At 42.6% G+C, this 12841-nt stretch overlaps 1 protein-coding gene across 1 annotated transcript in view; it reads left to right on the top strand.

Annotated features, from left to right (window-relative positions):
- The first annotated feature begins 10932 nt into the window (after positions 1-10932).
- RRM1 (ribonucleotide reductase catalytic subunit M1) overlaps positions 10933-12841 on the top strand; it is a 38339-nt gene continuing 36430 nt past the window's right edge. The window contains exon 1 of the mRNA XM_078658671.1: positions 10933-11228. Within this exon, the coding sequence (XP_078514797.1) occupies positions 11210-11228 (19 nt within the window). The 5' untranslated portion in view covers positions 10933-11209. The remainder of the gene's footprint in view (positions 11229-12841) is intronic.

Raw genomic sequence — 12841 nt, forward strand, 5'->3', positions numbered from 1 at the left:
TTTTACCACGTTTTAAATTTTGCTTCAGTTAAAGTTAGAAAAGCTCTGGCCTGGGAACAGATATGTTTTGAAGTACAAGGAATGTGTTTTTGACCTTGAGACACAGTCCGAGACCGAGATGGCCTGGCTCCCAGTAATTGTTTATGTAAAGGGAGGGCTTTTTCTCTCTTGGAGTGCCTGTCTGTTGATATTGGCCATCCTCCAATTCCTTTCCGCGGACGATTATTGGCTGTCCTCCAGCTGAGTCAGGCTCTTCCTTGCAGCCAGCTTCATTGACTTCAGATAAGTCACGCTTGCAAATGTATAAGTTTGTCCCTCAGTAGTGTAAACAGAATAATTGGCAGGAGTCTTGCTCTTGCAATGAGTTCAGCATCTGGCAGTCATTCAATTTTAGATCACAGTGTAGCCCGGCTTGGAATTGATTCAAAGCTCCGAGCGCGAACATAATTCTAGAGGGAGGGGCTGTTTCTCAAAGGAGTATCGAGGCTTCTAGGCCTTCTGTTTATGACAAGAATAATGTGGATTTTATTCAGATACATTTAGAGAACATATTGTAGGTAGTATGGTCATACTATTACCAGGATTTAGAGTGGGATTTATTGTAAAATTGCAGAGGTTTTGGATAGAGGTTCCCCAATATAAAATAGTGCTTTTTGAATTGAGAATTCATTTTTATTTATTTATTTATTTTTATATAATTATTTTTGCTAGATTGATGACAGTGAGCCCTAGCATTTACAGTCAGACACTAAAGGAACGGTTCGACAGTGTTTACATGCCTACCAACACAAACGACATTCTAATTACAGCAAGATCAGAACCAGACTGTGACATTGCATCTCTGACAGTCTTGCACTTTCTGTGTAAAGCAAGTGGTGTACAACACTTGCTTTCCAAGGAGGGTACACACGGTAGACAGCTAACACAAGAATCATACAGCTCATTACTAACCTTTCACAGCCCAGGACACAAAAGGAAGTACGTGCCTTTATTGGCCTCACTTCTTACTGTAGGCAATGGATTCCCCAGTATGCATATCTAGCAAACCGCTCATACAGTGAACTACACAGAAGGCAGCCATTTTGACTGTTCTCCCTAGGACACAAGAACACACCTTGGCATTTGAGGAATTAAAAAGAGCATTATGTCACGCGCCAGCTTTAGCGACTCCATGTCACAGTAAACATTTTATGCTTTTTTGTTTTTATTTATTTTTACATTTGACTGTAGCGAGACTGACAGGATATGAACTGACATTATTTCAACCACACATAGAGATCAGACGTTGTAACATTCTGAATCCTGCAACGCTTTTGCCCTCAAGTACAGTAAATGCATCACCACATGACTATGTGGAAGTAATGAATAAACCAAGACAAGACCTGACAGATATTGCACTTCTAGACCCAGACCTGACGCTTTATGTTGATGGATCATGCATGAGAACAAGTACAGGAGACTTAGTAGCAGCGTATGCCGTGACCACAGAAGTCATAGAGACACAGAAAATAGACACACTGTCTGCTCAAGCAGCAGAGCTTATTGCTCTGACACAAGCCTGCATAAGAGCCAAGCACTTGAAAGTAAGCATTTATACTGACTCACAATACGCTTTTGACGTTGTTCATGATTTCGGGGTTCTGAGGAGAAAGAGAGAGGTTTCTTGACCTCCCATGGGACCATGATTCAGCACAGCCAGCTTATTCAGGCCCTGTTAGAGGCCATACATTTACCTACAGCCGTTTCTATCCTGAAATATAAAGCTCATACCAAAGTTACAGACACCATTACCCAGGGTAATGACCTGGCAGACCGAACAGCTCAGACAGCACAGACACCACCAGACACGACAAGGACAGAGGTACCATTACTGACATAAAGCATGACAGTCAGGGATCCCACTCAAGATGTACTTGACATACAGACACATGCCACTACAGATGAGATAAAGAAATGGACTTTACAAGGAGGGGTCCAGACTAACCAAGGTTAGATGACTAAGGGAAAAGGTACATTGTTTTCTTCTCAGCACATAGTCCAACACACGTAGGAGAGAAGATGATAGATGATGATAGACAGCTTACAGTATATTTGGTTTAACAAGCACCTATGTGCAACAGAAAGTGCGAACATGTATGATCTGTTGTCAGTTCAATCCAGATAAAGGCATTCCGGTGGAACTAGGCGGATTTCATCCTCCTGATTATATCCAAATGGACAGATGTAGAGGTTACAAATATGTCTTAGTAGTATGTGCACTGTCTAGATGGACAGAAGCATATCCAGTTCCAGATTATACTGCTGTTACAACAGCCAGACAATTAGTGCGCAGTACTTCCCCAGCTATGAATCACCTCATGTGATCTATTCAGATAACGATCAGCCATTCTCCTCTGAATTAATGAAACAAGTGTCCCTTCGAGGAAATTCCATTGTGTCAGACACCCAGAAGCCGCAGGCCTTGTAGAAAGACAAACCAGACAATTAAGACAAAAGTTGCTGAGATCTGTACAGAAAAAGGCGTGGATTGGATGGTGGCCTTGCCGGTCGCCCTCTTTTACATGCGTATGGTAGCTCATTCCAGAACAGGCCTATCTCCTTATGGAGTATATATGTGGGGTACACCTATGCTTAAGTAAATAACTGATGTTGACAGTAACATGCTGACAGATTACCTGGCTTCCTTGATTTCTGCACTACTCTCTTTTCATTCACAGGTTGCTGCCGCCTTCCCTGACAAACACCCAGGTCAAGGAACATGCCATAGCACCAGGAGAATTTGGACTCCTCAGGATCTTTGATCGTTCAAGTCCCCTTGAGCCACGTTGGAAGACGCCGAAGTTGGTGGAAGGACGTAAAGGCCGAACTCACCTTCATCACTACAAAAGACACTTTGGAACTTTGGAACATTGGAACTTTGAAACTTTTGCTAGAAAATTTGCTAGAAAATACCCCTCAGCAAGAGTATAGGTTAAGAACTAGTAAGTCAGACGTAGTTTAATTGTTTAAGCCCACCCGGTGGTGAATCGGTTAGACTAAGTTTTCTGACATGTATAAGATCACAAACAAGAATAGTAAAAACGAGAATAGTAGGAAGAGAGATAAGAAGGAAAAGTACTGCAAGAGATTACGCAGTAGGTGTATAGTTACTTTGATCATCCTTTTTATTCTGTGCATTATTATAATTGGTGTTAGTTTATTGCTACATGTTTTCTTTCCTATTTCCTCACATATACACTCTTCCAGTAACATCACCGCAGAGCACACATTTAGTGACCTGCCTCCCCATGAACTGTCATATCGACTTGCACTACGTAACAATACATTTATTCGAATGTTACACCATTCTCATCAGACCAGCAATGCGACCGATTGCTGGGTATGTGGCCAAATGCCACCTTATCAAGAAACGGAGGGAGTATTGCCCTTCTACCCTTTACCGTTCTCACACAATGGTTCGTGTGGAGCATGGTTTGCTCTAATGACCTCAATAGATAGAAGGTACATAGCTTATCCAGGTGGCTGGATATATGGAACCCTGAATAAAGTAATGAATGAAGCATGCTTCCCAGACAAAGACGGATTTCCCCAAAGAAAGGGATCCGATTTAGAGAATGAAGAGTACGAACAGGGAAATGCATCTGTTAATTTTATAATGTTAAATGTTCAGCCCAAGCAAAATACAGGTCCACCGTTTATTTCAGTCCTGCCAGCAAAAGGTGATTTATGTGTTAGTAAGAAAGGCTCAGTACATATGGGACACAGCAAGTGTAACACTGTAGTAGAGTTTGATGATAACGGACTATCTTCTTTCAAAACATCACGCCATACCTATTTCATTTGCGGTCAGACAGCCTACGTACATCTGCCCTTAGACTGGGGTGGGACTTGTTATATAGCATTCTTATTGCCACCCGTTTTTCTAGCCCCATCAAATTATCATAGAGATTCACGACTAGAACATGTTAGACAAAAGAGAGAGACAGATTCTGCAGGTATCGATCAGACTGAAACAGCATGGGAGCAATATACAGATTTCAACAGAGGATTCTTTTTCTTCATAGGTCCCATCCAAAACAGTAAACTGATACGCAGGTTAACAAGGACTCTTGAAACAGTTGTAAATGTAACTGCATCTGCCCTGGCGAACTTAACCCAGGAACAGTCTGCTATTAGACTTGTCGTTCTTCAAAACCGCCTCGTTCTAGACGTCATCTTGGCGGATAGGGGCGGAGCTTGTAGAGTGATCCGATCTAGTTGTTGCATTTTCATCCCAGATAATGCACCATCTGTGTACGAAGCAATAACAAGACTCCACAAGATTGCTAATGCCATACATCAAGATCCAGGCACATGGACTTGGTCCAGTTGGTTCTGGGGTGTAATATCTGCATGGGGATGGAAAGCTATGTCCTTCCTAGGAATGGCCCTACTTATGGTATTTGGTTGCTGTCTCTGTCTGCAGTGTGGTCCGGCGATTTGCGGCCTGTGTGCCACTGCCTGTATTCCCCATCCACGTAAACAAAGAGTTAAAGATGAACAAATGATTCTGTATGATGAACTATACGGTCTCATGAATATAGATGTATCCTAAAGGGTTATGTAGGGAACAAGGAGGGAATGAGGAAAATTATATTTTGCCTGACCAAATATGTCCACTACATATACCCTATGTTACATGTGTGTGCATGTCACCCATGCATATTTCCCGTAGTGGCCTGAATCACTAGGCCCCTGCAATCATGTCCTGCATTAGAAATGCCAGTCATCAAAGTCTCCCAAACGTTAAGGTAGCATAAGGCCTATGTAGTTGCAGTTCATGACTCCTGACACACTGAAGCTGCAGTTACGTCCCTCTGACCTCGCATACTTCTAGCTCAGCCGAGAGAAGCCCAGCAAGAGGCCTGCCAAGACAGTATTATTTATGAATAACAGTTATCTGTCTGCTGTACGGAGTCACATATCTGCCCGGTGAGGAAAAGTAAACAGAACCCGTCCGAGGGAGATAGGCCTAGCCATTCTTGTCTCCATTTAAGTAAATCACAGTGCTTGCACCCATAGAAAGCTCATGCAACGAATAAATATGCCCTCTCTGTCTTTTAGTGACGAACAACCTTTTGCTCCTTTTGCTTGCTGACTCTAGATATCAGTTGTACTAGATGTGCTGGTCGCCTTGACATAAAAGATCTCTCTGCTAGGTTGAAAGTCAGCCTCCACCCAGTTACACGTCAATTGCACGTCATGCTCAAAGTTGCACAATTAGGGCACAGTTTGAGCTGGTCATGCCAACTCCTCCTCTAAGTACCCACCCACCTATGACACCTACCTATCACACACCTATGACTCATCAAAGTACACACCCTCATGCACGCCCACATGCTCTTATCTCATTTTCTGTCTTGCGCCTGCTCCTATGTACAAGGAGTAAAAAGTATATAATATAATGTTTTGTTATTAAATGTTAGAAGACTCTTCCTGAACCTCTGTGGTGATGGAACATATTCTCCCTTTGACTCGAGTTATTGGAATAAAGCCCATTTTAACTCAGATACCACGGACTCTGCTTCTCACTTGATGCATGCTAATTGTTATTGCCTAGAAATTCAGCCAGGGTAATATTTTATTTACCACAGCACCAACAATCTCTATATCCTCAAAAGCTTTTTGCTGTTCATTTGACCACACATAGGGCGTATTTTGTCTTAACAATGTTCTCAAAGGTTCCATCTTTGTCACAAATTTGCTATAATATTCACACATGCCTGCAAATGATAATAATTGATCCTTGTTCTTTGGTACTGGCACATTTAGTATAGCATCTACATTAGATTTTTGGGGAATTACACCATCCCCTGACAAAGTATGCCCTAAATATTCAACTGATTTCCTGTACAATTTGCATTTATGTGCCTTGAGGGTGAGACCATGTTTTTCTAACCTCTTTCAAACTTCATTTAAATGCTTCCGTGTTTTGTCTCATCTTTTGAAAAAATCAAGATATCATCTTGGAAACATTTTATATATTGATCAATATCTCTAAACATCTGAAACATTACTCTTTGAAAAACGGACGCAGCTGACGCCAAACCAAAAGGCATTCTTGTGTATTGATACAAACCTTAAGGTGTGATTAATGCTGTAAGTTTTTTTGAGTCTTCCGTGAGTTCGATCTGGTGGTAAGCGGATCTGGGGTCTAGCGTAGAAAAAATGTTTGCATCCTCCAACATTGACACCACTTAATTTATGTTGGGAAGAGAGTGACAATCTATAATGACATTTGAATTTAATGCTCTCAAATCTACACATACCCTCAATTTTTGGTCTGGTTTGCGCACTAAAACAATGGGGGAAACCCATTCAGAGGATTCAATTTGTTCAATAATCCCTTCACTTGCGAGTTCCTTAAGCATATCTCTTAACTCTTCTCACACATTCTTGTAATCATTTATTAATTTTGTTTCTTTTTCACCACTACTTATAATCAGAATGTTTTCTTGGTTCATATCATCACTTAACATCACTGGTTCCTTTGATCGTGGATTCAAAATGATGCCCAACTTCCACTGATCACGCCAACTTTGACGGTTTACACTTTTCACAGCAATATATCATTTTACTTCTGCACATCTTCCTTTAAAATATAATATATCGATTTTTGATCCATCAAAACTTTCGGCTACAATATTGGTCGCTTGTATTTGCCTACCTTTACATATTTCACAATTTTTTTCATTGTAGTACTGTTGAGTGATTATGGTCTAAGGGGTACCAGAATCAGACATAAGCTCTAGTTCTGCTCCTAATATTAATAAAACACATTTAGGAGCTCTCAAAATGCTCCCTTCCTTCGAATCTACTCCATTATTAATAATGGATACCACAAAACCCTTCTCACATTCAGAATTTTCTTTGTACTCACTATCGTTATTTACTTTATTAGTTTCAGATATGCTAGACACCATACCACGTGGTTGAGTAAAATTCCTTCTATTGTCTCTGCAAACATTACCAAAATGTCCAATTCTACCACATTTCCTCCATTCTCTGTTAATAGCAGGGCAACCCATGAATGATGCCATATGGGTTCTACTACCACACCTGTCGCATGAATTTTGATTTACATAACTATCATATCATTTAAAAGAATTGCTATTGTTGTATTTACCCACACCAAATTTTGAATGTGGTACCTCACTCTTGTGTTCACTTTTGTTTTTTAGCGCACATACTTCTTCCACCCCATGTCTTAACAACATTCTGTCTCACTGTTTGCATCCACTTTTCTGATTGCTCTAGTACTTTTGCTGTAGCTATTGCTTCTGATAATTTTGGATCACCCATATCCCAAAGCTTTTCCTGTATTTTCTTGTTTCTTACATGTACAATGATCTGATCTCTTAATCATTTCATCTGCCATTATGCCGAAATTACAATGCATACTTAACGATCTCAAAGCAGTTAAAAAAACGTCAAAAGATTCTTCCTCTTTTTTTTATGGGAGAACTACCAGACAAAAAGATATCCTGCATCTATCAAACCTTAGTGCGGCACTGCTCCACAGACCTTGCCCAACTTAGGACCACGTGGGAGCGGGATGTTGGGGAGCTAGATGAGGAGGATTGGGTGGAGGCGCTGGAGGGACCCAGGGGAGCGGCCATTTCCACGCGCTTGCGACTAATACAATTCAGGTACTTTCATCGTACGTATTACACTAGACAGCGCTTGTGGAGGGCGGGATTGATAGCATCCCCAGATTGCCTTAGGTGCGGATCAGATGTGGGTACACTGCTGCATACAGTATGAGACTGCAGGGTTATAAGGAGGTTCTGGGATGGGGTGTTCAGATGTTTGAATGAGGCCCTGGCCTGGGAGCTTCAGAAAGATCCCAGGTTGGCCCTTCTTCACGTGCTGGCTGGAGTGGGGGGCAATCGGTATAAGCGTCATTTACTACTGTTGGGGCTAACCCTGGCCAAAAGGGACATTGCGAGATCTTGGAAAGCACCCCGAGCCCCGTCACTTATGGCATGGCAGAATGGGATGGACTTTTGTATGGGCCTGGAACAGCCAATATATGTAGCATGGGGCTGCCCGCGCAAGCACTACAAGATATGGAAGAGGTGGACGGACTATCGGGGCCTGGACTTGGAACCACCTCCAGAGGAAGATGTCCTCCAGTTCGCTTGATGGCCCGACAGCCTGAGATACGGGCGGACACTGTGGCACGCTTGGCAAGTGTAATATGTTTATGCAAAACACGGGCGGAGTAGGCAGCGGCGTGCGCGGGGGGGAGGGGGGTTGTGGGTGGGTGGGGGGCGGGGGTTGTGCCACTTCTGTGTTTCTGTTGTTTTCCTTAATTGTTTGATTATCTATGAAACTCATGGCATGTCATTGTGAGGGATAATTTGATTCTAGTGATTGTCCCTGGCTTTCAGAGCATTACTTGATATGTGTCCACCATGCAATCAATAAAATCTGTTTAAAAAAAAAAAAGTTTCTTCCTCTTTTTGTGCCCTGGTATAAAATTTTAATCTGTTTAGTGCGATGTTAGTTGTTGGTTTAAATCTCTTCTCCATTCTTAACATTGCTTCCACATACACATTTATATTTTCTTCTCCCTCTTGTGCTGTTACTTGTGGTAGGGCTCTAAACACTACCTGTCCTTCTGATCCTAAACAATGTAAGAAAATACTATTCTTCCTTTCTGCTCCCATGCGTTCACCATCAATGGCTTTAATGTATGTTACAAATTGTTCCTTCCATCTTATCTACGGTATGGGTGGATCACCCTTGTGTTGTAGAAATTTTCCTGGTGGTTCAAATTGCATGTTCTACTATTCGTGAAATGAGTTTTGGTTGTAAAATCACAATTGCAACAAATTCCTTAGTGTTTTGTTAATTTTTTGTACTTGGTATGTATCTAATACTTTTCTTTGTAATCCTGTAATCCTTTACACTGTGTAAACTGACAAATATTTCTCTCACACTCTTCTTGTATATTCAAATAAATATCACACTCCGCATTTTCCCTCTTTTGTAATCAATAGTCTCCTTTTCTTTTAAGATCGATCACTCACCCGAACCTTTTGACGTTCAGAATTACTTGCCGTGTGAAGCGCTCCTCACAATTCCATTTAAATGTCATTATTTCACCTCCGTTAACATTGCGGACTACTTGTGTCTTGTTGTTATGGTAACCTCAAAATGGCCACCACGTCGCGTTGCACGTCCTCAAGCGTGCATCATGATGTCAGCAAATAAAGCGCAAGTTACGTGTTTGTTTCTTCCGAATGTTGCTGACGCTTCCGCTGTTCGATGCGGATCTCCTTGGATACTGACCATGGACGTTCTTCTTCGTTGCAGCGTCCCACGCTGAAATGCATTACACCGGTACTTTGTTTATTTTTGAATGCCTTTGTTGTTTCTTCTTCTTTCTTCTGCAAAACTATATATCCCGCATGTGGTTTCTCCGTAATTTTCGTCTCACAGAAGGCAGTAAAGCTGATCTTGCAATTTGTATTTCCTTTGTGCTCCGATACTCCTTATATAATATTTTGCAATTTCCCCTAATTTCCTGTTGGGTTCTGGAAACACTCTGTACCCGTGCTGTTGCGATGACAGGATTGTTTCTTTAACTTGTCGCCATTGTAATAATCCACTGAAATCCTTAAGCTTGATAATTGGTTTATTAATCACTGCATGGCAAAAGACATCTCTCCAGTTGTGGCTCCAGATGCAACTGAAACCCAGCTGGATTCTACAAACTGACACTCTGCATGGAACATGGAACACATAAGAAAGTATACAAAGCACATGCCACATAATCCAACGCATAAACTCATATTTGTTAAAGCTATAGGACAAATAATATGGTAACGGAATGTAACAGGGTGGATGGATGGATAACGGATAGATGAGTAAAAGGGTGGACTGGAGGGATGGATGAGGGAAATGATGGATGGAAGGATACGTGATGGATAGGCTTGTAAATGATTGAAAACATGGATGGACACACAGATGGAAGGACAGAATGAATGGTGAAAGGCTGAACGATGGATGAAAGTATGATTACACCTTGTAAGCCCCATTACCTTAAGCAACATTTCCTATACATTGACTTTCACATTTATATGAGTCATTGTCTCTATATAATATGTGTGTGTTGTAACACACTCTGACACCCTGCCCTACATACTTGTGATGAGTAGCATTATAAAAGAAATTAAGTACACGAGAGAGGGTCTATGTGAAGATGAGGGGCACCATTGGAGGGTGGTAGCAAGGCCAGGCTGGCTGGACTGGGCATCAGGCGTTTCCCTGGGAGCTGGTGGGGTGGGGCGGTTTTGTTACCACAAAAAAGACCTGCACATTTGCTTAAAGCTGCACACATACTGAAAAACCATGAAGTGCACAATTGTCTCAACCTAATATAAACTTATTTTCACTTGTACTTAAGTGGTTGTCTATTTACTTACTTACATAGTTGCACAAACTCCTCAGACGTGTCTGTAAAACTTACCTTTTGTCCTGAATTTTGACCTCCTATCCTGAATTTTTTTCCTGAATTTTGACCCTTTATCCTGGATTTTTACACTCACTGTCCTGAATTTGCACTCATGCCAGTTTATCACCCTATTTCCCGTTAGTCTTTTGTGTGCTTGAAAAGTATTCAATTAAATCGCGTGAACCTAAGGACTGATACGATGTTTAAAGACGTTTGTAAAATTGTTTATAAAATCTGAAGTTGCCTTCCACTCGCAGTCATTCCGTTTATATTTAAATATAAAGGGGACCTTGGCGGTTGAAGTTCCAGTCCAAGATGGCGGCCTCGCGTGCTGCTCGCTTCTTTTATCCTTCACCGGCGCGTGAAGGGTCTTGGCAGGCTTGTATTTCGCTGACGCAGCCCGTGGCGCGGGGCTGACGTCGCGGGTGCCCGCCTTCTTTTCTCTTTTTCAATTTGGTGCGAGCTTTGGCGGGAGTCGGCTTCAGTCAGTTGTTGTCAGGCGAGCGGTGACAGCTGAGCAGGAGCCGGCAAGACAGTTCCCGAAGGCCAGCCTGAGCGACAGACGCCATAGCACCGCCACCGCCACCGCCTGAGCAGGCCGAGTCACTCCACTGCTACCAGAGGGAGACCCGTGCCGACCCCCAGCGCCAGCTCACCGCCGCCTCTTCGCCTCCCCAGGCCGAGCAGCCCGCCCCAGTCGCCGCCGACATGCATGTCATCAAGAGAGGTGAGCGGGCGCCTGGTCCCTGTTGTAACACAACCCCTGCAGGGGCAGCGCAGAAACAACCCTCACCCTGCCTCAGCTGCAGGGTTTCCCGCCCTTCCAGTCGCGAGCCGCAGGGAGGGGCGCGCGAGGCCAACCGTCTCCGTGATTCAAAAGCCAACCGGGTTCCCGCCAAGGCCTGCATGTTAATTAACTCTCCCACCTCAAGGGCTGTTGGGGAAACATTTTATATTTTTAAAGCCCCTCCCTTACACATTGTTCCTGCACTCCTGTGATGTTTCCTCTCTGCTTTAATAGCGTACCTACCTTTGTTAAAACCACCAACTTGCTCTCTTCCTGGGCTTTGAAAATGTTTTTTATTTGATGCGTTTTTATATAGCGCGGACTTTACCCGAAGGTGTCAGCGCTTCACAATATGAACTGAAACATGAGGAAAAAATTACAAGTGAACAAATCGCAAAGCGAACGTTGTTGTTACACGAGGCAAAAGTGACAATTGTGAGCAAACGAAATACAAGAGGTAGCAAACGGTGCATTACAGGAGAAAAAAGTAACATGTATGCAGGTTACGAAAACGTACAAGTAGAGGTATAATACTGCAATAAATGGCAGACCCTAAAGCACAAAAACACATTACGTAACGTGCCATCTCTCAGTACAAGTCCCGATCTGCTCCATTGTTTTTGAAGTTATTGGACCATTATTGCTTGTATCGACCGCCCTTCCCCCAAAAACAGAAATGCCACTTTAGGGTTTGGGCTTTGTAGTGACTCGGCTGCAGCTCCTGTCTCTGCAGAGTCTGGCTTTGTCCTGTTTGGCGCGCTGGCTTGACAGGCGACAACAGCGGCTTCTCTGGAACTTGCCCAAGATCACATGCAGAGTACAAACATTTACACAACATTTTTACTTCATTTCACCTTTAGACATTCTCATGGTCTGCTACCAACCAAACATACTCCTTATACACCATATTTCTAGATTATTGCATAAATACAATACAGCACTTTTTGTTAAATTTGCCATATTGGTGACTAACGACGGATTGTTTCTTTGTCCTTTTGTGGAGAAGCTCACAATCCCGCGCCGCTCATTATTCAGCCTCCAGCATGAGCTCCTGCATCCTCCCTGCCCAGCCAGACGCAGCCATCAACCAGGCGGACATTGCCTTGGACTCAACTCGCTTATTAATCTACAGCCTGGTCACTGGAGTGGTCACATCGTCTGTGACAAACGCTTCTTTTTTAATTTTTTTATTTAGGGGAACTGAGAGCTAGTCCCAGTATTGTATATTCTAGATAGTCCTACTTTTGTAGGAATTTGGGGTAAAATTGCAAGATGTTGGTTTTGGCCCATTACTTTTAAATACCTGATCAGAGAACCCTAGACATATTCGGGTTTCAACAAACCCAAAGGTTTGACTGGCTTAAAACAGACAATCTAAGTTGAACAAGCAGTAGTACCATGAATATTATTCAGGTTGGCTTTTCACGCCAATATTCCACATTCTGCTGTTTGCTAACTTACAAAGGTTTTTTGGAGACTTAGCAGCAAAAAACTGAAGAAATCCAGCAGTATGCGACTCGTCAAAAACCTCTCTACTACTTGGTTCTAGTGGG

The sequence above is a fragment of the Lissotriton helveticus genome, chromosome 8 (genome assembly GCF_964261635.1).
Source record: "Lissotriton helveticus chromosome 8, aLisHel1.1, whole genome shotgun sequence".
Classification (NCBI taxonomy): domain Eukaryota; kingdom Metazoa; phylum Chordata; class Amphibia; order Caudata; family Salamandridae; genus Lissotriton; species Lissotriton helveticus.